Source organism: Eurosta solidaginis, chromosome 1, assembly GCF_040869045.1.
Source record: "Eurosta solidaginis isolate ZX-2024a chromosome 1, ASM4086904v1, whole genome shotgun sequence".
Lineage (NCBI taxonomy): Eukaryota > Metazoa > Arthropoda > Insecta > Diptera > Tephritidae > Eurosta > Eurosta solidaginis.
The window spans coordinates 2,186,780-2,212,778 of NC_090319.1; the positions used below are offsets into that span (position 1 = coordinate 2,186,780).

At 38.8% G+C, this 25,999-nt stretch overlaps 1 protein-coding gene across 1 annotated transcript; it reads right to left on the bottom strand.

Moving 5' to 3' along the window:
• Positions 1-9,616: 9,616 nt before the first annotated feature.
• On the bottom strand, positions 9,617-22,481 carry Cog1 (conserved oligomeric Golgi complex subunit 1). Its single transcript, XM_067777299.1, has 5 exons — positions 22,242-22,481; positions 21,488-22,170; positions 20,366-21,432; positions 19,659-20,306; positions 9,617-10,029 (listed from the first exon to the last, which is right to left on the bottom strand). Exons 1-5 carry the CDS (start codon positions 22,376-22,378, stop codon positions 9,895-9,897), a joined length of 2,670 nt encoding a protein of 889 aa, XP_067633400.1. The 5' UTR covers positions 22,379-22,481; the 3' UTR covers positions 9,617-9,894.
• Between the last annotated feature and the right edge of the window lie 3,518 nt (positions 22,482-25,999).

Sequence of the window (25,999 nt, forward strand, 5' to 3'; positions counted from 1 at the left end):
GAAGTCTATATCTATCTCGATTCCTTTATACATGTACAACCAACCGTTATCCAATCAAACTTAATATACTCTGTGAGCTCTGCTCAACTGAGTATAAAAAGGCTTATATGTATGTGCTTATGTATGTAGTATTGCTGGTTCTCATCTCGCAACTTGACAGTGCAATCGAGTACGAGGAATCACATCACAAAATGAAATCGCACCCAATCGACTGTCGAAAGCTTTTCTGGGCATACAAAATTAAAATTGCAGTGCAAGCATTTACATTTGAATGTAGTCGTGCCCATTTGGATGGTAAATCAGTTTGCGCAGTATAATGTGTAAGGGTCTAAGAATGCATCCATTTTGCTTTTTTTTTTTTTTTTTTTTTGAAATTTAACAAAAAAGTCACAAGCACTCAAGACTTCCAGTGACTTCCATTGAAAGCAATTTGAGTCAAATCACAGTTTTGTTCAAATGGATGTGTGTGCGCATACACTCGCGAAGCTTAAGCTGGTAGTGGGTAATTTGACTAAACGTTTTTGTTCTTTTTTTGACATTTCATAAGAACAACGCAGTTGATATGCATGAGTCAAGTGTAGAAAAATGAAGTGAACTCATACAATGGCATTCTTGCATGGCTCTTTACCCATCATCAAATGAGCATTTACCTGTGATGCGTGAAAATGCTTTTCAATACATCCAAATTTTGAAATCATATACAATCAAAATTTTTATACCAAACAAAAGGAAATGATCGAATGTATGTATAAAGGTAATCATGGTAAAAAAAATTATCCAATAGAATACATGTAAGTACTGGCGATGTTGTGATGTACGAGTAATCTACAGAAAAATATTCTATGGTTTTAAAAATGTTTAGGATTCATTTTAGTTGCATCTGATCATGTTTGTTTGGAAACTTATTGTTTATTGGAATGTCATTAAAGGTGAATGTTCACTAATAACGTCGTAAGTGTCTGTGTGAGAAAGTACCTGATAGTCAAACCAACTAGTTATAAGCTACAGCCACAACCAGAATAAAGCTATTATTACTCTTAAATAGCATATACTTAACTTCACTTCGCAACTAAGCCTTTATTATAATTTACTTTGGACATACAATCTCCATTGTATTTAATTTTTCTCAAAATTAAAAAAAAAAACGCAAATAATGTATTTGTTCCCAAATGAATGCCAATATGTGCAAAGACATATCCCAATCAAGTGTAAACGCGGAAATGGCACGTTTTTAACGCGGGGATTTTAAACGGAAATTTACCGGTTTTGATTTAATTCAAGATAAGGTAGGGACACTAAATTTTAGCTTTGAATTTCTGTTCGCACACATTTCTTTTACAAACTAGCTTTGTTAGCTGGAATAATCTGGTACACTTTGTAGGCTTCAATCAAAATTAGAACCAGTTGGCATTGCTTAATTGTGTTGTTTTAGAAGTTTTAATAAGGTAACATACAGGTGAGACTGGGTCGATTTATTAACAAATATCGCGCCATCGATTTTTCGGTAGGATTTGGGCTCAGGAAAAAAAGTGCCACTACGCATACCCAAAAAAATAATTTTCTAGTTTATCTCCTGAAATAATGAAAATGGTTGGGAGGCGGGTTTAAAATATTGTAGTTTTTAATCTAACCTTAACATTTTAAAAGTTTAAAACGATTTATACAAAGTTAACTTTCACGATTATTTTAAAAGTCTTTTATGTAAAAGTGGCCCTGGTCCTAAACCTTTTTCGTTAGTTTTTTCACTCGGTTTATCTATGATAAGATTAATCTGATTGAAGTGTTTTGAGATGATAGCTGAAACGGTTATGGATTAATGACCAATTATATTGCTGAAATTGATGTTTTCTTTCGAAAATTTCTAAGAATTTTAAATTGCTAATTTATGAAGTTTGGCTATCGTAGGTGCACCATTAACTGAAATTGAAAAATTATTTTTTAATTTTAATAAAAGAAATAAATTTTCAGACAACCTGCCATAGCTACGCGGATAGATCCATTTCGAAGATTCCTAAGTCTTCATTGTCAGTACGCCTTGGGTCCGCTGCGTTAACCTTTTGTTAATGTTTAAGAAAGGCAAACAAATGATTGACTTCCCCATATGCGCCAAAGAAATGTTTTTGTTTACCAACCCCTTTTTGGGGAAGTAGAGGAGCTAATATTTAATCGAGTGTACAGATCGGGAGGTATTGAAATGTGAAATCCTGTAGTATTCTCTACTTCAAAGTTTCAGATTTTTTACTAAGCTTCTTATTATTCTAGGTGTGCGATATGTGCATAAAGTTAGACGCAATATCAGATTACTTTTTTTCTAACTATTACTGTTATTAGTGTTTTCAATTACTCAGTATTTGTAATGGTAATGGTAAAAGAATCTGACTTTACCGGATCGGGAACATTCATATAGATACACAAATGGACAAGGACGAAGGTTAATCTCTGTCTATTATGATTGTAATCATAAAAATTACAAAAATTCATACTGCCTTTGTAGGAATAAAAATTAAAGGAGTAAACAACAAAGAAACGTAAAATTTACATCATCAAATATTCTCCCGTTAGTTTAGCTTAAGCTTCCAATGACTGGTGAGATAAAATGGCTTTCTAGTTGACATCCATGCAATACCAGATGACAAAACAAATGAAGCAATTTGAAGAAGTTACAGATGAATGCGATTGTAAGACGTATTAAACAGCAAAACAAAAGTTAAAACCTAAGCAGGTAAGAGTAAGAGTAACCAAAAAGATTTCCAAATGCCATTGAAGTGACGTTTTTTATTAAAAACACAGAATCTTTAATATGCTAAAAAAAATTTGTGTATTTACAATAGGGTGGTTCTTTTTATATAATAAAATAAAAAATTCCGAATATCACCCCTTCACCCGGCATCAACAGTAAAAATATCACATATTAATTTTAAATTAAAATTATTTTATTTAATAATTTGGGAAGAATTTAAACAACGTGACATCAGGATGGACAATGCGAATGCGGCTTCAAATCCCACTCCCAGGACAAAAGCCTTTGAAGAGATTTACAAGGTATAATCGAAAAGCTGTCACCTTGTGCGTCCTGATGTTACGTTCTTTAAATTTTTTTCAAATAATTAAATAAATTAAATTAAAAAGTTGCTTCAAATAAATGTATTCAAAGATTTAAAAGCAATTAGGGCAATCCCCACTTAATTCATAAGACTATTTTTTTTTTTTTTTTTGTTTGTATCTAATACATCGATAAAACTATAGCAGTCAATAAAACATTAAAAAAAGGTAAGTAAAAAATTGTTTAGTTCAAAAAAGTAAAACATCTTGGCTACTCACAGTAATCTTATAATAATAACATTTTAAAAATGTACGGCATTATCAAATCGAAAGTGTGAGCATCCCTTTATAAGTGTCTTTTATTATTAACAATTACAAAAAAAATTTCAAAGTACAAATCTGTTAAATCAACACACCAATTTAGAATTTGAATTGAAAATTTAATTTAGTTAATTGAAAATATAATCAATTTTAGCAAAATTCGAAGGCTGCGAAGAATGGAATTCCTTTGTGTCTTTTGAAAGTTAGCTGCTAATAACCCTGAATATATTAACCTCAAATATTTTGAACGCTGAAGTTTGGCTGTAGCGTGGTCCGGGCCAGGAAAAGCAACATCAAAATCTTTTTCGGCCCAAAACTCCTAGGAGGTATTGGTGTGTTTGGGGTGCAGTTGATGCAGCACTGTTACCTTTTATGACAGGGTACCACGGTTTTCGGCGAAGTTAGGGCAGCTGTCGCAAGGACGCGCTAGTGGAATGAAATGTTGACAATCTGTTGATCATCAACACGCAACATAAAAATTTTTACCTGCAACACATTTTCTTCATTGTTTGGCGGCTCGAACACACCCTATATCGCGCCTTGCATTTATTTGTATTTTTATAATAAAAACTGTTCTTTAACCACCGTCCCTAACCGCCATCAAAATTAATAAGTGATATTTTTGTACTTGGTATCACCGCTTGAAAGCGTGAGACTAGAAAAAAAATTTTATTTGAAGTATAAGTACCAGCCTAATGTATAAAAACCCTGATTCGCTTATGTAAGTACGATATGAAAGAAAGCGACTATTTTTGCATAAAAAGTGAGAATCAAAATCTTATCAGTTAAATGGAAATGGAAAAAATGCAGAGATGAATACGTCGAAGAAATATACAAGAGCATCAAGGCCATTGGTACGGATATTTGCCTCTTAATGCCAAAAGTTTAAAATGGATGTGTAAATGTTGTAAGGAAACTTGTAGTTACAGAAATATTCATTACCTTTGGATGTTAGGTACTACGAATAAATAAAAATAAGCATGTGATTCCATATTTGTTCCAAAAAAATCTAAATTGATTTTTGCTTTCCTTTTAAAAAGCAGTCAGAACGTAAATACACACTTCAGTGGCTTTGATAGTCACCTCAGCCCATGGGAATGCACAAAGAGAAGCATGCACGCACGCACACATACATGTTTATACACGCACACATATATGGAGGTGCAAATGCAAAGTCTGTAGAAAATTAAGTTCCCAGGAAGTTATTTATTTTCCAATTTTACTTTGGCTGCCAATCAAAAATACTAGCAATTGCATAGAATGAAATTCATAGATATTTCGAACTAAAGAAACACATTCCGGAATTTTTTTTTCAATTTGCATAAATGGACATCAAATATGCATATATACATATGTCTTACAAATAAATAAAAAGTTAAAAATTACTTACACTAAGATAAAAGAAGAAAATAATTTGGGTTAAGCAAACCGAGTTTTGGCCAATCATACATGCAATCTGTAAGTCTTCATAGGAGGATTTGACATGAATTTAAAAAATCGGATGAGAACCGATTGCGACTGCGTTTATAACGATGAAAAAAAATGTAAGACCCTTTCAAGATTAGCTTCAAATTTTAGGGTAGTTTTTTTGTAACTTCTTTTCGACGCAGTCTTTTGGACATCGCGCTGATTTTGGTATCACTGAGGAATACAGAGTGTTTTTGTCGGTGTTATTTGAGCCACGCCCATACCCACGAACTACGTGGCAGGGAACGTCACTGGTTATGATTATGGAAAGAGGAGCAGTAGCTAGCTAAATGGCAGGTTGGTGGAAAGGAGCGAAGCGGGTGTACAATCGCTGCCCCAGCTGCCGTTACAAAAGTGGAAGTGTGAAGACGGTAAACAATGAATCGGTTGACGAATCATCAGAATCTCCAACGCAACCGGCGAAAGGTAACTCGGTGAACAACTTGTTGCTGTGTAAACCTTCTGTGGGATTTTTGAACACTCTGGGGCTTAACAAACGCCTCCTTTAACTGTGTCTGCTATGACCAAGGGCAAGACAGTCAAATCTTTTTCTTCGTCTATCTGGGAGCACGCACTAACAGTGAAAACAATTTGAGTCTAGATAGTAAGGAGAGGATCACCCTTGCCAATTAGTGCTAATTTGGACTTAGTAGGCAAGTGAAAATATAGGGAGAGCAATTCTTCCTTCACATTCTCTTTCAACACGAAGCAGTATCTCCTTTCCCCTGCTTACAAATGCGTGTTGCGATAAAGATACCCCTTTGAGCTTTTATACGCTGCACTATCTTCATAGCTGCTTCTTCCATACAAGCCATCGGCATTACGGACAGGACCATACGTCTTCCGCAGAGTTTTTCTTTCCAAAACTCCAACAGCCATCTCATCTCTCGAAACCGTTCATGCTTCCGAGCCATACATCAGGACAGGTGTGATAAACGGCTTGTGGAGTGTGATTTTTTGTTCGTCGAGAAAGGACTTTACTTTTTAATTGCCTACTCAACCCAAAGTAGCACTTCAAAATAAGAATTGTTCTCTGGTTCTCAGATAGATGAATGATGATTTTGAATGGTCCAAGGCAATATACCCATTTTATTTGATGTCCCGCCAAAATTAGTTATGTGCAAGCACTTACATATGTATTTACATCATTATTTCAACGCGTTGGCTAGAATAAACAAATTAGTTACAACACGACGCTCGCACCACCTACCACCAGCTGAGCAGAGCTCACTGAGTATATTAATTTTGTTCGCATAACGGTACCTCGTAACGGCATAAACTAATCGAGATAGATATAGACTTCTATATATCAAAATGATCTGGGCGAAAACAAATTCATTTAACCATGTCCGTCCGTCCGTCCGTCTGTCCGCAAGCACGATAGCTTAAGTAAAGTTTGAGGTAAATAAATAAATGTAAGGCGCGATAACCTCCGAAGAGATCTAAGGCCGAGCTTCTCTTCCAATTTGCGTCGTGCTCCTCTTGATTTTCCCTACAAATTGGCCGGACGGGACCTACACGTTTTATGCCGACTGCGAAGGGAATCTGCAAGGCAGATGAGTTTTCACTGAAAGCTTTTCATGGCGGAAATACACACGGAGCGCTTGCCAAACACTACCGAGGGGCAAGCCCGCTTAGAAAAATTGTCTTCTAATTGAAAAACCTTATTTCTAAAATTTTGATGTTGCTTTGCCCGGGGGGTGAACCCAGGGCATAAGCTGTGGTAGGCGGAGATATCTTAATGAAATTTGGCATTTAAGTTCCTGGGCACTCATCTCAGATCGCTATTTAAAATGAACGAAATCGGAATATAACCACGCCCACTTTTTCGATATTGAAAATTTCGAAAAACCGAAAAAGTGCGATAATTCATTACCAAAGACGGATAAAGCGATGAAACTTTGTAGGTGGGTTGACCTTATGACGCAGAATAGAAAAATAGTAAAATTTGGGACAATGGGCGTGGCACCGCCCACTTTAAAAAGAAGGTAATTTAAAAGTTTTGCAAGCTGTAATTTGGCAGCTGAGTATGTAATGTTCGGTTACACCCGAACTTAGCCTTCCTTACTTGTTACCCTTTGTTTATCTCGTTCCGCATTTCATGTTGCATTATTTTAAAAATTTTCTAATCTCTTAGCACTTGGTGCTTTTGCTCTTGAAAATATTTATGAAATTCTTTAGAATTTGTGTTTTCACTTTAGTTTCACTTTCGGACCAGAAGCATTAAAACAAATTGTTGTAGGTTTGAAAACCATTGATAAATATAAAAAGGCTATTCCAAAAATCCTTTTTAAAATAATACAAAAAGGGTGAAATTGGCAAAAATAAGAGTGAGGGTGGTGGAGGCGGCGGTGGGGGAAATGTAAGCAAAATTTGTGTTATGTAAGCGAAATAATAATTTTAATTGTAAGTACATACAAAAATCGGTAGGCGTATTCCTTTCTCAAAATATCCCCCTATTTCGAGTGTCGATCGGAATAAAGTCGACTATTTTTCGATCCAATCTTTTTCATTTAATTTTGTTGCTGTGCAAATCTTTGTTCACTTTTCGATGTATATAACATACTTTTGTCCATGGTGAAAATAATCGATTATAGCTCAGCGGTCTACAATCTACTGCGATGGTCACTCGCGATAGGAGGGGTAATGTTCACCCATTGCTTTTTATCAGCCTTACCCTGCAGAAGAATACCTTTCTCTTCAAAATGAGCAGTTTCATTCATAGTTCAGCAGTTCTAAAGCAAGGAGCAATTTTTTATGAATTTCGTAAAAGTGTAAATGTCAAATTTTTGCTTTATTTGTGATATCTTGACTTTAAGTTACTTATACACCTGGTCAGTGCTCCCCGGGGGCAGGGGCTGATGCTCATCATTGCTACCAGCTCTACTACGAAAGTAGTAGTTATGAGTGGTATCAGCTGTTTGAGTTGTTGGCGCCGTGGGGCGCGAGTAGCAGCGGGTACTTGTTGGGGCTTGCTGAGCAGCGAGGCTGCTGGAAGGTAGTGGGGGGCGCTTAGGCGTAGACTACGGGACGCCCTTGGGCGTGAGCAGCAAGAAGCCACAAAAGATTTATAAAAGTTATGTGGACGTCGGGTTTTGGGATCAAGCCCAGAACAACCTGTCCGATGCAACCATCCCTTGCACGAGACACACTGAACAGAGTATGACCGTCCTAAAAAGATTCTTTTTTGGCAAATGCAGCAAAACCAATTCTCAGGACCGGGGTCAGGAGACGGACCCGGATTGGGTTCGATACCTTCCCGGAGTAAGAGAATATGTAGCAGTCCTGCTGCAAGGAGCTGCTGGGAGGATGACAATTTGTGGGAGGGACGAAACAAATTAAAGGGGGTCACACTGAGATGACAGTCCTTGGTCGGGAAAAATCCCGAGTCGCTCCGGTACATAGAACCGACTGCCTTGGGAAGCACATAAGGTTGGTCGAATCAGCTGTTATAAGGTCAGAGATACGGTTACCGATAAAGCACCAATGTCTCCAGCTTTTTGCCGGATATAGGTCCGGTACGTTCCGGTAACAAAGCACCATTAAGGTACTAGCTCGACCATCTCGGGAACGATTTTTATGACCACATTAAACAATCTATGCCATCCCGCCCTACATGAGGAGCTTGGGGTTGCCAGAGCCTCGTCTGCTAAATATGTGTGATAGATTCATATTTGTAAGGGAATCCTGTTACGTAGGTGAGGTTGACAATTGGGTTGCGGAAGCTTTGAAGCTATAAAGCTTTGTATTGCGCTTATCAACCCCTTGCTATCCATTTTAGCTTTTTTTTAAAAGTGTAGCAATATTTGGGGCTGCTAACAGGTGTTTCTTAATGACCTTGTGTGAAAAGAAAACTCAATTATTTAAAAAAAAAAACGTGATTCCATTAAATTTCTGTATGAAATTGGTATTGAGCATTTTAATACTTTGTATAGCAACAACATAAATTCTAAATTTAGTGAGGAAGATAGAACACGGGACAGTTTTAACCAACTTGTGGACTCCTTTAATGCTACATAAGTTCTTTGCCGTGTACGGACCGTAATTTTTCAAATTTCGGTAAAAGTTAAATGCAGTGTTTGTTGATTGAGGTCTGTTCTCATTTATGGCAATCCACAACAAAAAATTTGAAAGAAATTACCTGTTATTGTAGATCCCAACCACTTGCTGATTTCTATTCCATCCTATCTCCGGGTCATAATCACCTAGTTTCTTAAAATATATCCTAAACTGTCAGTTAGACCTCAAACTACCAAAAAAAAAAACTATTGAGTATGTATTGGGTAGACTCAAACCACATTAGCCGTTTGTCGTTGTCTGACGTATTTGATACATTTTCTTTTGTTTTGGGCTTTATAGAAAAAGGGAAAAATGGCGCTGTGATTGCTGACAAAGGCGGAAACAAAAACACAGGAGTTGGTGTGGCTGGCGGCGGCGATAAAGGAGGAGGAAAAAAGGCACAAGAGCAGAAATGTGGCGGTGAAGCCAAACCAAATGAAGCTCATACAAACGTATTCTAAAAATGGCTTAGGCATAAATATATACATATAAATGTATATTTAAATAATATAAATATTTGATATATGTAAGTATATACGTTCATTTTTATACTTAAATAGCTATTATAGCAGTTATTAAATATCTAAGAAATTATCTACTTTAACTTTATGAATACAAGGCATTCAAATAAAATATGCAATATGTATGTATTTACATATTAATATGCATGTCTATACATTAAAGTTTGCAAAAATCTAAAGACAAACATGAAACCATGAAGAGCAACTTCAGCTTTACATACGATTATTTTATTTAATAATTAATTTCCTTGTACATATGTATGTTAGTGTGCTTGTATGTATGTATATACTTGTATTATAATATTGTTTTCTTGTTTATTTTGTGAATTCTTCAGGGAAGTGTGGACGAAGTAATAAATTATTGTTATAACATATTTAACATAAAAACAAATGACTAATATTATACTACCTAAATATAAATCAATAACTGTATGTGAATAATAATATATGAATGAATACTTTTTGCGGGTTGAGATGGTTCTTATTACCGAAACCAATCCTGTGACATCGCCCCAAAAAATGAAGCTGCACCAGATTTAGATTTAGATTCAGTTTTACTTTTCCCTCCGGCAGCCGGCGAAGTTGTTGTCGACCCTGTGGCTTTGCGTGTGGTGGTGTCCTGTAGGCGCGGAGTAGGTGAGTATTCCAACGATAAGAAAGAAAACCAAAATTTGTTAAATATGTGTAAATTAAATATTTAAATATGTTAGTGCAAAAACTAAGTCCGGCTTACGTAAGGTTAAGTGAACTTTTGAAAATGGTTGAAGACTCGTTTGAAAAACGATAATGTTATCTATAGTTTTTTAATTTAAAATAACACTGCGGTACATTTGAGTTTTCGGTTTGTTTACCAAATAATTTTATATGCCTCTTTTTATCTATAATATAAAAATAAGTCGGGTTTTCCTTCCTGACGCTATAACTCCAGAAGGCACGAACGGATTTCCACGGTTTTGCATTCGTTGGAAAGGTCTCGGGCTCCGTGAGGTTTATAGCAAAGAAAATTCAGGATCGACGCACAGGGTCTCGAGATATAGACCAAAACGTGAACCCGGGTACCCCTGGAATGTGTATAGAATACGGATAACAAATGAAAGCTTTTGATGACTGCTTTAGTAGAGGGTAATTTTCATACCCCTGGGTGACTAGGGTCTCCAGATATAGGCCAAAACGTGGACCCGGGTACCCCTGGAATGTGTATAGAATATGGATAACAAATGAAAGCTGTTGATGAGTGCTTTAGTGGAGGGTAGTTTTCATACCTATTGGTGACTAGGGTTTCGAAATATAGGCCAAAACGTGGACCCGTATACCCCTGGAATGTGTGTACATATAATATGGATATCAAATGAAAGCTGTTGCTGAGAGCTTTAAAGTAATTTTCATTGTGATATTCGATTTAGTCCCATCAACCTGGCAAAACTGATAAATATACATGCGAAGCCGAAATAAAGACATGAATTAATACTACCCACATACCTATGTATTTACATACGTCCTATTCGATTTGCCTGAATATATAAATGTGCCTATATTAGTGTTTACGATGCTTTTTTCCGGGAAGTATACCAGAGACGAGCTGGGACTGGGATTAGGACTAGGACTGGGACTGAGACTGAGACTCGGAGCGAGACTGGGACTGGAACAAAATACATACCACTCTCTAGGACTGGCAATAAGATATGAAGAAGAATGAGAAAAACTTGAGAGAAGAGATAAGAGAGAAGGAGACTGAGACTGAGAAAAAGATAGAATGAGACGAAGATGGAGGTAGATGAAGCCAAAAATACGGAGGGAGTGAATGCAAAGATTAGGAAAAAGTTTAGAGGGGCGAGGGCAGAGTTAGACGGAAAAAGCTTATTAAAATGTATGCAGATAGACCAAATTTAGGGCAGAACAACGTCTGCCGGGTCTGCTAGTCATTTTATAAATATGGCACTCAGATTATGTAGCTCATAAAAAAGGTAGCTTTTTTTTAGAGATATTATTCAATTAAATTGTTTCCCAAGAGCGTACATCTACCATTTTCGAAGATAATAGCTTTTATGCTAAACAAAGGGTAATCAAACTCGGCACAACAAGCGTATTACTTTAAGCGACATTTGGACCAAACATAACCATGCTATTAAATTCAAATCAGCTTGTCTATCAAGTTATACGGTAAAAGTAATTTTTTGTAGTTGTTTTATGTGCCTGATAATACTTGAATTCATTATATTAGCGAAGCGAAAACAGTAACAATTTTTAATTTAAAGTTTTGATTTTTAACGGTATTAGCTGTAAAACCGCTTTCCTCCCATTCAAACTAAATTTAGTTTTACCTCTGGGGAGTTGAAAGGTAGTGAATAGCAAAATCAGTATGTAATAAAGCCGGATTTACATAGAACATTGACAAATGGAAGGTCACCTAGAGTACGAAGAAATTGCCATGGCTGTCTTGCTAGACTTGTTGTGCTTATAACAATGGTTTACCACACTCAGTAGCCTCGATCACTTAAGATATCAAAATTCTCTTACAGAATTCCAAAGAAAACAGAAGTTTCAAAAGGGTGGACTAAGTTGCTGTTTGATGTTTTGTTTCCATATTCGAATTTTGGATGGTACTCAATTTATAACAATTAGGAGGCAACCTCTGGCTAGTCTGAGTGCGGCGTTTTTGCAGCCCGGTAACTTTCTTCGGTCTTTGATGTGTAGATTGGAAACCCATTCTAGCAACAAATAGCTCCCGATCGCCGACCAATCGCTTTATATGTAGTCAACGGTGTTCCTTTGTCTTATCTACAAGTGTTGCAGGGAAGTGACTTGAGCATCTTATTGCGACTCTATACTTTGTAGGCAATTGGGGATGAACGAGTGTTGACAATGATCCAACGTCACACGACGTATTTTCGGGTCTTCGACATGTGCAATTGGTTTTTCATCTGCGAGTTTGATCTCGTGAACAATATAGACAAACATTTTGCTAATGAAAGTATCAAGTCAAGTGATATCTGCATACGAATTGAAGGGGAGTCACTCTCGTGGGGAAGATTGTTTGGGTTTGTCGAAATTAAGCAGTTGAGTTCTCCTTGATTTAGTTTCAAAATAGTACATACGCTTTTCTGCAACTCACATAGTTGGCGCTCCCTTTCTTTAAACAAAAGGGAATGCATGACTTCTCTGTCATGGATTAGATTGCAATGGTTAACCGTGTCAAAAGCTTTTGGCAGGGCGAGCGCAGGTAGTACTGTGAACTGGTGTGGTCTTCGATTAAGTCTATTGTTTATCTGGGTATTTATGATAGTAAGCGCGATGGTAGAGAGATATGTCGGTCCATACGACTTTTCCTGATTAGCTGATTATGCAGGCTATGGATGCGGTACCACTTCAGAACTGACAAAGATGGGCAGTGAAGCTTTGAAACATGTTTTAGATACCTTTCTCTCTCACGAGATTAAGCGAAGGCGAGAGGTGCACATGATCGACCAAGCGGGAAAGGCGTGGGTTCAAGCGCGGGGCTGTAAAGTGTCGAAGAATATGTGTAGGCCTTACAACCTTAGACTAACAAAGTTGCTTCTATCATTAAAAAGAGAGGACTAAAGGCTCATGACGGGTATTCTGACTGGACACTGCCTTCTGGCGTCCCGCACGGGTTAGAGGAGGAAACGATCGAGCACGTTCTGTGCTCGTTGTTGTTGTTGTTGTAGCAATGTTTCGCCCCACCTAATAGCCGCGACCGATCATCAATATCCTCTAACGGGAGTCCAAGGAATCTTGCTGTTTCGACAGGGGTGGATCATAAAGAAAGGGGTGTTAGAGGCGTTGGTTCCACATTATAATTAAAGAGATGGTTGGTGTCATCTGGGGACACATTGCAAGCGCAAACTACATTTTGTATGTCGGGGTTGATTCTGGATATGTAAGAGTTTAACCTGTTACAGTATTCAGAACGAAGCTGAGCCAGAGTGACTCGCATTTCCCTGGGGAGTATGCGTTCCTCTTCCGCAAGTTTTGGGTACTGATCCCCGAGTACTGGATTCACCGAGCATCTCCCGGCATAAAGGTCCGACGCCTGTTTGTGGAGTTCACCAAGGACCTGCTTGTGTTTTTTTGCTTCATACGGCTGAGTTCTCAGGTGCCGTATTTCCTCAAAATGCTTACGGAGATGACTCCTTAAGTCCCTAGGCGGTGCTGGCTCATCAATAAGATGTCTGTTGGGATGCCCAGGTTTCTGGGTATTCAACAGGAACTGTTTGGTTGGCATCTCATTTCTCTCCCTGATTGGGAGTATTCTCGCCTCATTATGTAGATGGTGTTCTGGGGACATAAGAAGACAGCCCGTGGCGGTTCTGAGCGCAGTATTTTGGCAGGCCTGTAGCTTCTTCCAGTGGGTAGTTTTTAGGCTTGGCGACCATATAGGGGACGCGTAGCACGCAAACGGCTGGCCAATTGCTTTGTATGTGGTAATGAGCGTTTCTTTGTTGTTGTTGTAGCAGTGCTTCGCCCCACCTAACAGACGCGACCGATCACAAACTGTCATCAATATCCTCTAACGGGAGTCCAAGGAAACTTGCTGTTTCAACAGGGGTGGACCATAGGGAAAGGGGTGTTAGAGGCGTTGGTTCCACATTACAATTAAAGAGATGGTTGGTGTCATGTGGGGACACATTGCAAGCGGGGCATACATTTTGTATGTCGGGGTTGATTCTGGATAGGTAAGAGTTTAACCTGTTACAGTATCCAGAACGAAGTTGAGCCAGAGTGACACGCGTTTCCCTGGGGAGTATGCGTTCCTCTTCCGCAAGTTTTGGATACTTTACTTTGAGTACTGGGTTCACCGGGCAATTCCCGGCATAAAGGTCCGACGCCTGTTTGTGGAGTTCACCAAGGACCTGCTTGTGTTTTTTCGCTTCATACGGCTGTGTTCTCAGATGCCGTATTTCCTCAAAATGCTTACGGAGATGACTCCTTAAGCCCCTAGGCGGTGCTGGCTCGTCAATCAGATGTCTGTTGGGATGCCCAGGTTTCTGGGTATTCAACAGGAACTGTTTGGTCAGCATCTCGTTTCTTTCCCTGATGGGGAGTATTCTCGCCTCATTATGTAGATGGTGTTCTGGGGACATAAGAAGACAGCCCGTGGCAATTCTGAGAGCAGTATTTTGGCAGGCCTGTAGCTTCTTCCAGTGGGTAATTTTTAGGCTTGGCGACCATATGGGTGACGCGTAGCACGTAATCGGCTGGCTAATTGCTTTGTATGTAGTCATGAGCGTTTCTTTATCTTTTCCCCAGGTACTGCCAGCAAGGGATTTGAGGATTTTGTTACGGCTCTGAATTCTCGGAACAATTGCGGCTGCGTGCTCACCAAAATGTAGATCCTGATCAAACGTCACACCCAAGATTTTGGGGTGTAGGACAGTCGGTAGCGTAGAGCCAGCGACGTGGATGTTCAAAATGGTCGACATTTGGGACGTCTGCCACAACAAGTACCCGCTGCTGCCCCCCGTGGGGGGGGGGGGGGGGGGGGCGTAGACGTAGACTACGGGGAGCCCTTGGGCGTGAACAGCAAGGATCCACAAAAGATTTATAAAAGTTACGTGGACGTCGGGTTTTGGGATCAAGCCCAGAACAACCTGTCCGATGCAACCATCCCTTACACGAGACACACTGAACAGAGTATGACCGTCCTAAAAAGATTATTTTCCGGCAGATGCAGCAAAACCATTTCTCAGGACCGGGGTCAGGAGACGGACCCGGATTGGATTCGATACCTTCCCGGAGCAAGAGAATATGGAGCAGTCCTGCTGCAAGGAGCTGCTGGGAGGATGACAATTTGTGGGAGGGACGAAACAAATTAAATGGGGTTACACTGAAATGACAGTCCTTGGTCGGGAAAAATCCCGAGTCGCTCCGGTACATAGAACCAACTGCCTTGGGAAGCGCCCAAGCGTTTCTTTGTCTTTTCCCCAAGTACTGCCAGCAAGGTATTTGAGGATTTTATTACGGCTCTGGATTTTCGGAACAATTGCGGCTGCGTGCTCACCAAAATGGAGATCCTGATCAAACGTCACACCCAAGATTTTGGGGTGTAGGACAGTCGATAGCGTAGCGCCATCGACGTGGATGTTCCAAATGGTTGACATTTGGGACGTCCAAGTTGTAAATAGGGTCGCGGATGATTTAGTAGGTGATAATGCCAGGTTTCGCGAGGCGAAAAAACTGGAGAGATCAGGGAGGTAGCCGCTTATTCGGTTGCAAAGCTCATCGATCTTTGGGCCCGGGCCTGTGGCCATTATTGTGCAGTCATCGGCGTAAGAAACTATAGTAACTCCTTCTGGTGGCGAAGGTTGTTTTGATATGTAAAAATTAAACAAAAGTGGGGATAGGACACCACCCTGAGGCACCCCTTGTTTAATTCTTCTTGGCTTTGATATTTCGTTTCTGAATTGCAGCGATGCCTGCCGACCATCCAGATAATTTGCGGTCCACCTTTTAAGACATGGGGGAAGGGTAGACCCTTCCAAGTCTTGCAGTAACGTGCCATGGTTGACCGTATCAAAAGCTTTTGATAGATCTAGCGCTACGCGTACTGTTCTATAGTGGGGCTTCTGATTTAAACCACAATTTATTTGGGTGCTAATGGCATTTAGCGCGGTGGTGGTGCTATGGAGTTTTCTAAAGCCATGCTGATGACAGGCCAGCTGCAAATTTGCTTTGAAGTGGGGGAGCAAAATGGCTTCAAGCCCCTTGGCTACTGGCGATAAGAGAGATATCGGGCGATATGACTCTCCTATGTTAGCTGGTTTCCCAGGCTTTAGTAGCGGGACCACCTTGGCCATTTTCCATTTTTCGGGTATGACAAAGGTGCAAAGAGACAGGTTGAAGACATGTGCTAAATATTTGAAACCCTTTTTCCCTAGGCTTTTAAGCATCGGCATGGCTATGCCGTCTGGGCCCACTGCTTTGGATGGTTTAGCGCGACCAATGGCGTCCTCAACCTCTTTAGCGGTGATGGTGATTGGTGACGCGCTGAACTTATGTTTATGTGCGTGTCTGTTGGCCCTCCGTCTAACTTTGTCGACCGTAGAATGCATTATATATTGTCGGCAGAAAGCGCTCGCGCATTTTTTCGCATCCGACAGCACTTTGTCGCCAAAGGCGATGGAATTTTGCCATTGTGTTTAGACTGATTCGATAGGGACTTTACAGTGCACCAAAGTTTACTTACACCGGCAGAGAGGTTACAACCGCTAAGGTGCTCCTCCCATTTCGCCCGCTTGTGTTCATCCACAAGCAATCTGATGCGTTGGTTTATATCCCTTATTTGGGGGTCGCCGGGATCGAGCTGTCCTATAAGGTCACGTTCTCTCGCTAAACTTGCGGCCTCTGCCAGTGCGTTTTTCTGCGACGATGAAGTCGGCGGGACGCTCGAGCGAAATAAGTATAGGCAGGTGGTCGGATGCCAATGTTACCATCGGCTGCCAGTTGACGCCGTTTGCAAGTTCTGCGCTCACGATTGAAATATCCGGCGAACTGTGACAGCTTCCTACCATACGTGTGGGGGCGTCTCCGTTTATAGTGCAGAACGTCGTTTCTTCTATTTGATCCGCCAACATCTCGCCCCTACTGTCCGCCCGCAAATTTGAATGCCATAGATCATGATGGGCATTGAAGTCGCCTAAAATAATGCGATTGTTTCCAGTGAGTAAGGCTCTGATATTAGGGCGGTATCCAACGGGGCAACAGGTGGCAGGGGGGATGTAGATGTTGATGATTTCTGGATTTGCTTCGCCCGCTAAGGCGCAGACTACGGGACGTCCTAGGACGTGAACAGCAAGGTGCCACAAAAGATTTATAGAAGTTACGTGGACGTCTGGTTTTGGGGTCTAGCCCAGAACAACCTGTCCGATGCAACCATCCCTTACACGAGACACACTGACAAGAGTATGACCGTCCTAAAAAGATTCTTTTCCGGCAGATGCAGCAAAACCATTTCTCAGGACCGGGGTCAGGAGACGGACCCGGGATGGGTTCGATACCTTCCCGGAGCAAGAGAATATGGAGCAGTCCCGCTGCAAGGATCTGGTGGGAGGATGACAATTTGTGGGAGGGACGCAACAAATTAAATGGGGTTACACTGAAATGGCAGTCCTTGGTCGGGAAAAATCCCGAGTCGCTCCGATACCGACGGCCCTGGGAAGCGTTCTGAGCTCGTGCTCTGATGGTGATCATTTGGGTTATCAACCGAAGGATGAATTATAAATTGCCGGCAAAAAGCGTTCGCCCATTTATTCGAGGGAGCAGAAGCTTGTCGCCAAAAGTAACTGCCATTGTTTGCCGGGTTCGATACAACAACAACAAGTTTTTAACACCAGAAGATATGTTGCAGTTTTCGAGATGCTCTTTCCATTCGGCTCATTTGTTTTCGTCTACAAGTTACCGCATTTAGCAAGGCCCCGTACTCTACCATTATCAAAATTGGAAGGCCACAAGTTTTTGTTGTTGCTGTTGTTGTAGCGATAAGGTTGCTCCCGAAGGCTTTGGGGAGTGTTATCGATGTGATGGTCCTTTGCCGGATACAGATCCGGTACGCTCCGGTACCACAGCACCATTAAGGTGCTAGCCCGACCATCTCTGGAACGATTTATGTGGCCACATTAAACCTTCAGGCCATCCCCTCCCTCCCCACTCCAAGTTCCATGAGGAGCTTGGGGTCGCCAGAGCCTCGTCTGTTAGTGAAACAGGATTCGCCGCGGATAGGTGAGGTTGACAATTGGGTTTGGAGAAGCTATATATTGCGCTGGCAACCTGAAAGGTTGCGCTACACAGCCCCTTGAATATGGTGTTTTAGTCGCCTCTTACGACAGGCATACCTACCGCCGGTATATTCTGACCCCCTAACCAGCTGGGGCCACAAGTCATGGTGTGCGTTAAAGTGGCCAAGATTTATATGATTTTCAGCCTTGAGTAACGCATTGAAGTTGGCGCAAAATCTATTCTACAGGTGCCAGGAAGTATGTAGATTTTAAAGATATGTGGATTGGGTTGGGTCGATTTGTATGGACGAAAGTTAACCGACATCGCGATTTCTCGAAAATAATTTTGGAGCCTGCGAAAAAAAAGTCGATTTTTTGACTAAAATTCTTCTAAATCTCCATAAAAGAAAAAATTTTTTTTTTTTTCAAAAAACTGCATTTGCCAATTGACAGGGAAAAAAATACATAAAAAATGATTTGGAGCCTTGAAAATGAAAAAAATGCATAAAAAATCGATGAAATTTCACAGGCTCGAAAATTATTTTTTTGGTTATGTGTAGTGGAACTTTTTTTTACTGAACCCAAACCCTATCGAAAAATCGATGGCGCGATATCGGTTAATAAATCGACTCAGTCTAATGTGGATACAGAAATACTATCGGAGGGTTTGCTTAAACTGGCTTATTTTAAGCAGCTACGTGGAGTTTGGATGGTGATTCATAGGACCACACAGGGCTACATGACTTGACATGGTCATTTTCTACAATATTAGCTGCAATCTTATTGTTTGGAAAAGTTAAACGCCATATTTTTTTTTAGCATATTTGATCATGGATTAGTTTATGAAATCGAGGAATGCTATAGGAAATAGTAGAGTCAATAATGCAATGTTTTATGCTTAACATTTGCTTTACATTTCGGCCAGTAGCTAGCTTTCACAAAATTTTAAGGATAAGTTAACAGCATACGTAACAAATCTCGCTTTAACGCAACAATATACTTAACAGTCCCAAAGTTTTAGCTTACGGGTGTTTGGCTACAAGTCAAAGAAAATATTCTTGAAGAAAATTTAAAGTATAGAAATTCTGGTATATAGGAAAACCCACGAAGATTTTATTTTTTAAAACAAGACAATCTTCGAAAAAACGAATTGAAAGTATATACGTGGCATTTAGATATTTAGTCTGGTAAGACGAATATCTTATGCGATGATGATAGATATACATAAATAAGTAAAAATTAACTGTATAAAGTAACTGTGCAAATCCACAACTAATATTGATCGCCATCAAAGAAAATAAGTAAGAGTCAAATATAAAATATTTGGAGCACAATTTCGTCTCACCAAAACGAAAAATTATCCTGTTCATCTAAAGCTAATTCAGGTATAAACAAATCAGATACTGAATTGCTTCCGATCTTCTTTAATAACGGAAATTCAAAGACATCGTAGAGTCCTCCTTTTTTGTAAACTCTAGCTCTACTTATACGAAATATATAATACAGAATAATTTACCTTCTCAATATCTTGAACAGTATTAGATTTGCGTTCTGCATTGCTTGTAGAGGCAGTAGATATAATTGGCAGCAACGGAAACCACAGCGATGTTGAACCACTCGAACTTAAACTCAACACATTCGGATCTTTCTCATGTACTGACATCACTGGAGTAACTGTTGTCATATGCGCAGACAAAGGTGGTGTCAATACCCCAAATTCACAGTTAAATCGTTTAACACATCGTTTCACATTGGTCGTCATATGTTCAGCAAATAACTCAAAATCGAACGGATCAATTATTTCCTTTAAAGAGTTTTGCAAAGAAGCGAATTGTTCGTTTAGGACGCGTTCTTCACGTGCAATCCCAAATATACATTGTAAAAATTTCAAATCAAAATATAATTGTAAGGCGATATTTTGATTAATCGACTGCTTATCATTAGTTAAATGTTGATAGTGCTGCAATATCTGTGTAAGCAATTCCAGGTTGAAGTAATGCAGAACTTTTGAAGGCAATGTTTGTGGCACAATTGTGTTTAGCACTCCTATTAAAGTGAACAAATAAGTTTGCAGAGATATGCGTGGTTGGTTAGGAATTCGCAAAGTGGAATGTATGGTGGCCTCCTCCTCATCCTTTTGCTCAAGCTTAACAGTTTCCCAGTTCTATAAGAAAAGTATTTATGTAACTAATAAAATGTTTTTATCTCCAATTCGATACTTACTGCGAACTCTTCGAGAATATTTTTATGCGTAATGGCGTTTGGCAACATTTTTTCACATCTGTACTCTTCTAGTATGCCCCTTACGATTTTCTCCCAAAAATGAAAGGCCTCTTCCTCCAGTAGCATACATACGCGATTCCAGTGCGCAACACTATTTGCAGCTACATTTCCTACCCACTGTCGCCAACCACTGCGTTGGCAAAAGCAGACTTTCAAGTTTGGAGACAGTTCGACCAGCGCTACACAACAGCGTGCCACAAATAGCAGTTCAGGACGTTGTGTGGGTTCGAGATGTAAACTCTTGGCTCGACTCAAAAAGTGTGTCAACTGTGCTTCAGCAGTCTCACGTAAAAATATTATTAAGGCTATCTTATCTTCGGCACGCGTTGCTTGCTCCTCGAGCAGCACATTCATTTCAGAAACTATACCTTCCAATTGACTATCGAATTCAGCGCACAAAGCAATTATTTTAGCATCATATCCTCTCGTTTTCATTAACAGTTTCTTAACTTTGGAATCTTCACTTAAGGCAACTGCTAAACTTACGGGTAGATCCGTTGCCTGCTCAAGCCATATATTCAACGGATTTGCAGCTGCATCAGACATTGCGCTTTCCAATGCTTCAAATGTCGTTTGTATTGCTTTTGCCCAACTGTCATGAATTATGTTATGGATGCGCTGATTAATAAGTGGCACGTATTTTAGTTCATAGAAGTCCAGTGTTTGTGACAGTTGAAGTATTGTAATTATTTTATCGAAATTCAAATGTTTTCTGTATGTATTTGCTTCAGTTTTTAATTCTTTAATGGTACTCATTGACGAAACGAAGTCAAACAGTTTTTTTAATTCGATGTCAGCAATGCGCAAGGTATCAGCGAGCCACTGCTCTATCATAGCACGTAACTGCGTCTCATTTATTGGTTGAGTGTCGATTTTGGGTCGAAAATTTGAAATAATTTCCGGCAGCAGGTAAGAAAATTGTGCATCAATTCGATGCATTAATGTTATTGTAGGTGGGGCAATTGGATTGTTGATTTCAGACAATTTTTGATAAAGCAAACCATTTTCTGTAAAAAAAAAATTTATAAACTAATTATTACCAAGTTATTTCAGTATACATACCCATGAAACATTTTATCATAAGATCAATTGTGCTATTTAAAATCCTTAAACTAGCTAATATCCGATCTTTAACGCGCCTTCGCTCACCATTCGCAAATGATTTGTCTTCATTGAGACAGCTAAGAAAAGTATTGCAGCGTAAGTTGAGAAAAGTTTTAAATATGCTGTTTATGTTATTCTTTTCTAGCAACAGCAAGCTGAGCAAGCAATCCAGCGCCACATCCACACTCAGATCTTCAAGTTCCATTGCAAGTAAAACATGTTGCTTGATGGTAGTATTGAAAGGCTTCAACGTTTCCCATTGCTTTTTAGCAACAGGCAGATGCTGCATCAGCGAATTATTTGAATCTAATTGCAATCCTGTACTTATGTGCCTACTGAATATGAACAATTCACTCGCAGTATAAAAGCGTCCATCATCGATTTGTGTCCAAATTAGCTCAGGCAACGCCGTCAGCAGCTTAATCTGTACCATAGTACTGAAATAATTATTTAATTGTTTATGAGCATTTCGATTTTTCAGCAAATCATCGGGTGCCGTAGTTTTAAAGCCAAGCAATTGTTGTTCGTTAAGTTTTCGACAATTCGTACTAATGGACTCGACTTGCACAATGAGTTTCGCTGATGAATCTTTCATAGCTCCAATTGTATCAGCAGCTTGCAATAAGTCACGATACCTTTCGCTTTATGCACAAATATATTTTATTTATTCATTATTAATCTATTTATCGCTTAAATCAAGCAATTTTCTTACCCAACCATCAACCGCAGTTCTTCCCTTTTATTCTCTACAACAGACTGAATTTTCTTATGCACAACATCGATTTCGGGTACATTGTGCTGCTCGAAGAGAGTGTCCACATCCAAATTTAACAAATTCGCGGCATCCATTACACCAAAGATGGATTTTTGTTAATAAAAGTTAAATTTTTTCGCAAAACTCGCATCCGGTATGTGGCTCCAAAAAGAAAACAAGATTTTGACACGTCGCCGATAACAGCTGACTGTACTTTTGCTACATCTAGCGACCAATAGCTTGATTCACTGCATTACCTCCCGCATAGTGCTGCCAGACCATTGCGCGTGCTCTGTTATAAATATGTTATTTCAAAGGGATTGATTTGATAATAAGGATATTGCTTATAGATATGACAATTGTGTTGTTGGTCTGCATTCTAAATTGCAGTCCAAGATTGCTGAGACTCAAAAAAGCCTAACTGCTCTTGGTAGCTTCTTAAAGTCCATAAATGGTGATAGTTGTGAAAAAAAGAAACAAACAAAAAACATTAAATCGCGAAATAGTTCGGAGAATGCATAAAATATTATTATAACGCGTTCAAAAGCTAATGTCGTTGAACCGAATGCGAAGTAAACGCAAAATGCAAATGCAAATCAAGAAGAGTCTGTTACTCTCAAATTGCCGAACTCTTGTGAAGTTGTTGCTGTCGTCATGAGTGAGAATGAGGTGCCATCAGATCAAGGCAAGGCGAATTCATTACAGGTGGTGTTATCCCATCAGCTGATTGCTTCTTCTTGATAATTTTCCATACAAAGCCTAGTACTACAACATGTCAGTTAATCGAAATCAATGAAAATTTTCTTTTGACTTGGCATTCTTCCGCACGGCGAATTGGCTGAATTCGCTTTGCCACCACCTAGTATAGATTCGCCTTGGATCAATAGCTATCATCCGGTGGCAAAATCCTAAGCCAGATAAAGAATTTTGCATGTAAATGCAACAACAACGATTTGAGCCAGATAAATCCAGATAGAAGTCTGGTTCAATTTGTGAGCCAGATAATTTGTTAATTGCTTCTCTTTAGGTTGGCAACGCGGCCTTTAATATACCTACTTTTTCAAAAATAGATGTCGCTGCTTAGGCTTTTGCCGTATGAGTTAAATCAAAAACAGCGGCGACATCTGCCTATCACATTTCACGTGTGCGAAAATTTCACAACATCTGCTTCTCAAGCAGAAACGATATAATATAGAGGCATTACATAGACGAAAAATCGTGTGAGGCAAGCTTCACAAAATTCTAGTAGGTCACATTCACCACTTACCACAGCAGAATTTGTTAAACTACCACTGTCTGTATTTGTTATTTAATAATTATTTGTACACTTTTTATTCAGCTAGTGTGTTCAGAATTTTAACTTTTACTCACTAAAACTCCAATCAGTGTATTTCTGTGCTTAAATTATGTTAAAAATTGTGTTAAAGTTTTTGGTGTGGTGAAAGTGACCTACTAGAATTTTGTTACGCTCCGCTGCTTTCCACCGAAGTTCGCGCATGCAATTATAATAAGATTCTTAGTGCATCAATTTGGCCATCTGATGTATTTTCAAAATATGTCGGGAATGAGGACTAAAGCTTCAATTGTTTATGCCGCTACTTGTAAGAGTGGTTACGATTTAATTGTTCTTGTGGAAACGTGGTTAACCGAAGATTTTCATGATAATGGGTTTTTTGATAAGAATCTGTATAATGTGTTTCGCAAAGATCGAAATAGTTTAAGAACTGGTCTTTCTCGAGGAGGAGGAGTCTTAATAGCTGTTAAGAAAGAAATACATTCGTCTCAGGTTCCTCCTAATATAGCTGATACTGCTATAGACCAAATAATAATTTCAATAAAAGGTATTCTTCACGTTAGTGTATCTTATATCCCGCCAAATAGTTCGGAGAAGCTTTATGAAGATCATGTTAATAATATTATGTATGTTTCGAGGGACGATTTGAATTCGCAGTTATGTGTATTAGGTGATTTTAATTTAAGTAGAGTAATCTGGAGTTATCTTCCAGGTGAAAATGTTCTTATACCAACCAATGTAAATTATGCTAATGAAATGTATTTAGTTGATAGTTTTTACAGTTTACAATGAGTTCAAATTAATAACTTTGTAAACTCACTCGATAAAATACTAGATCTAATTTTTGCTAGCAATGATCTAAATTGTAATTTGCTTTGCTCTTGCTTTCTGGTATCGAATACTGACAGGCATCATGTACCATTAGTTGAGTTTTATGAGTTTGCAAATGTTGCAATTAATAATGAGATTGGTTTCAATTATAGGTAGTCGGTGTGATTTTGGATTGATAAATAATTTAATTTCCAATGTTGACTGGCAACTTTTATTTTAAAATCGCAGTCTTGTGGACTGTTTTAATTTATTTAAAACTAATAGGGGGACTCATGTAACCTTATAAATGCCTTATAAAGTGTGTAAACGTATAAATTTATCTAGTGCGTAAACGAGCTGTCAAATTTTGTATGAAAAATCATTTACACAATCTGTATAAATTTACGCGCACATTTCATTGTGTAAACACGGTAAACTCAAGGGAATGCAACCTTGCAGACCTTGCAGACATTGCAGCAGGCAATTTCATCAGAAATCTCCAACATCAGCAAGTAAAGACGTTTTAGTTTTGGTTTATAACTTAATCTTGGCATTTTTTAATTTGTATAACAATCAAAAAAATTCTGTTTGGCAATAATACAGTTGATAAACAATCAAGTTTATCAAGAATATACTAGGTGCGTTCATATAACAGTGTGTGTAAATGGATATAATTTTACACCTTATAAGTTTATATGCTTTCATGAGTCCCCCTAATATCTCGGAAATAGTAGAAAATAATATTCCTCGTCTTCTAGCAAGGGTTTATAAGTTACCGTGGATACAAAGAACATAAAGAAATTTAAAAACCAAAGTAATAATTATTATAAGCTTATTAAGGAATCGAAATCCCTTCAACACAAGCAAGAATACTTAAAGTACGTTAAGGAGTTCAATTGCCTTGATAAATTCTTATACAATCAGTATATTAATAACTTCGAGAATAACATCAAATCGAATCCAAAGTCGTTAATAACTTCGAGAATAACATCAAATCCAATCCAAAGTCGTTTTGTAATTTTATTCGTTCTAAGCGATCTTCTTCAGCTATTCTGCGGTATGTGTCTTACCAAGGTATAAACTCAAAATCAACTTATGACTCGGCAAATTTGTTCGCAGAGTTTTTCAAAGCGAATCTCGACTTTAGTGACGCTCCGAGTGACAATAGTGTTATGCTAAATAACATATCGTCTTGTCTTAACTTCCCAACATAAGTTCTTGACATAGATGATATTATTATAAATATTAAGACTATCAAGAGTTCAGCAGTGCGACTATCAACAATTTTCATCTTTTTTTCTAAAGAAATGTATGGTTTCGGTTGTGGAAGCCTTGTTGTACATTTTTAATTTGTCCTTAAAGTCAGGCGTTTTTTTTTGATGATTGGAAAATTACTTATATTGAACCAGTTCACAAGAATGGTAATAAGAGTGATGTTTCAAATTATCGACCAATTTCTAAATTGTCCGTTATATCGAAACTGTTTGAGAAAGTGGTTATGGGAAAGTTAATGTCGTTAGTTCAGCGGCATATGTCCCCATATCAGCATGGATTTGTTCCAGGACGTTCAAAAATTTCTAATTTCTCAGTATTTTCCAATTACTGCATTTCA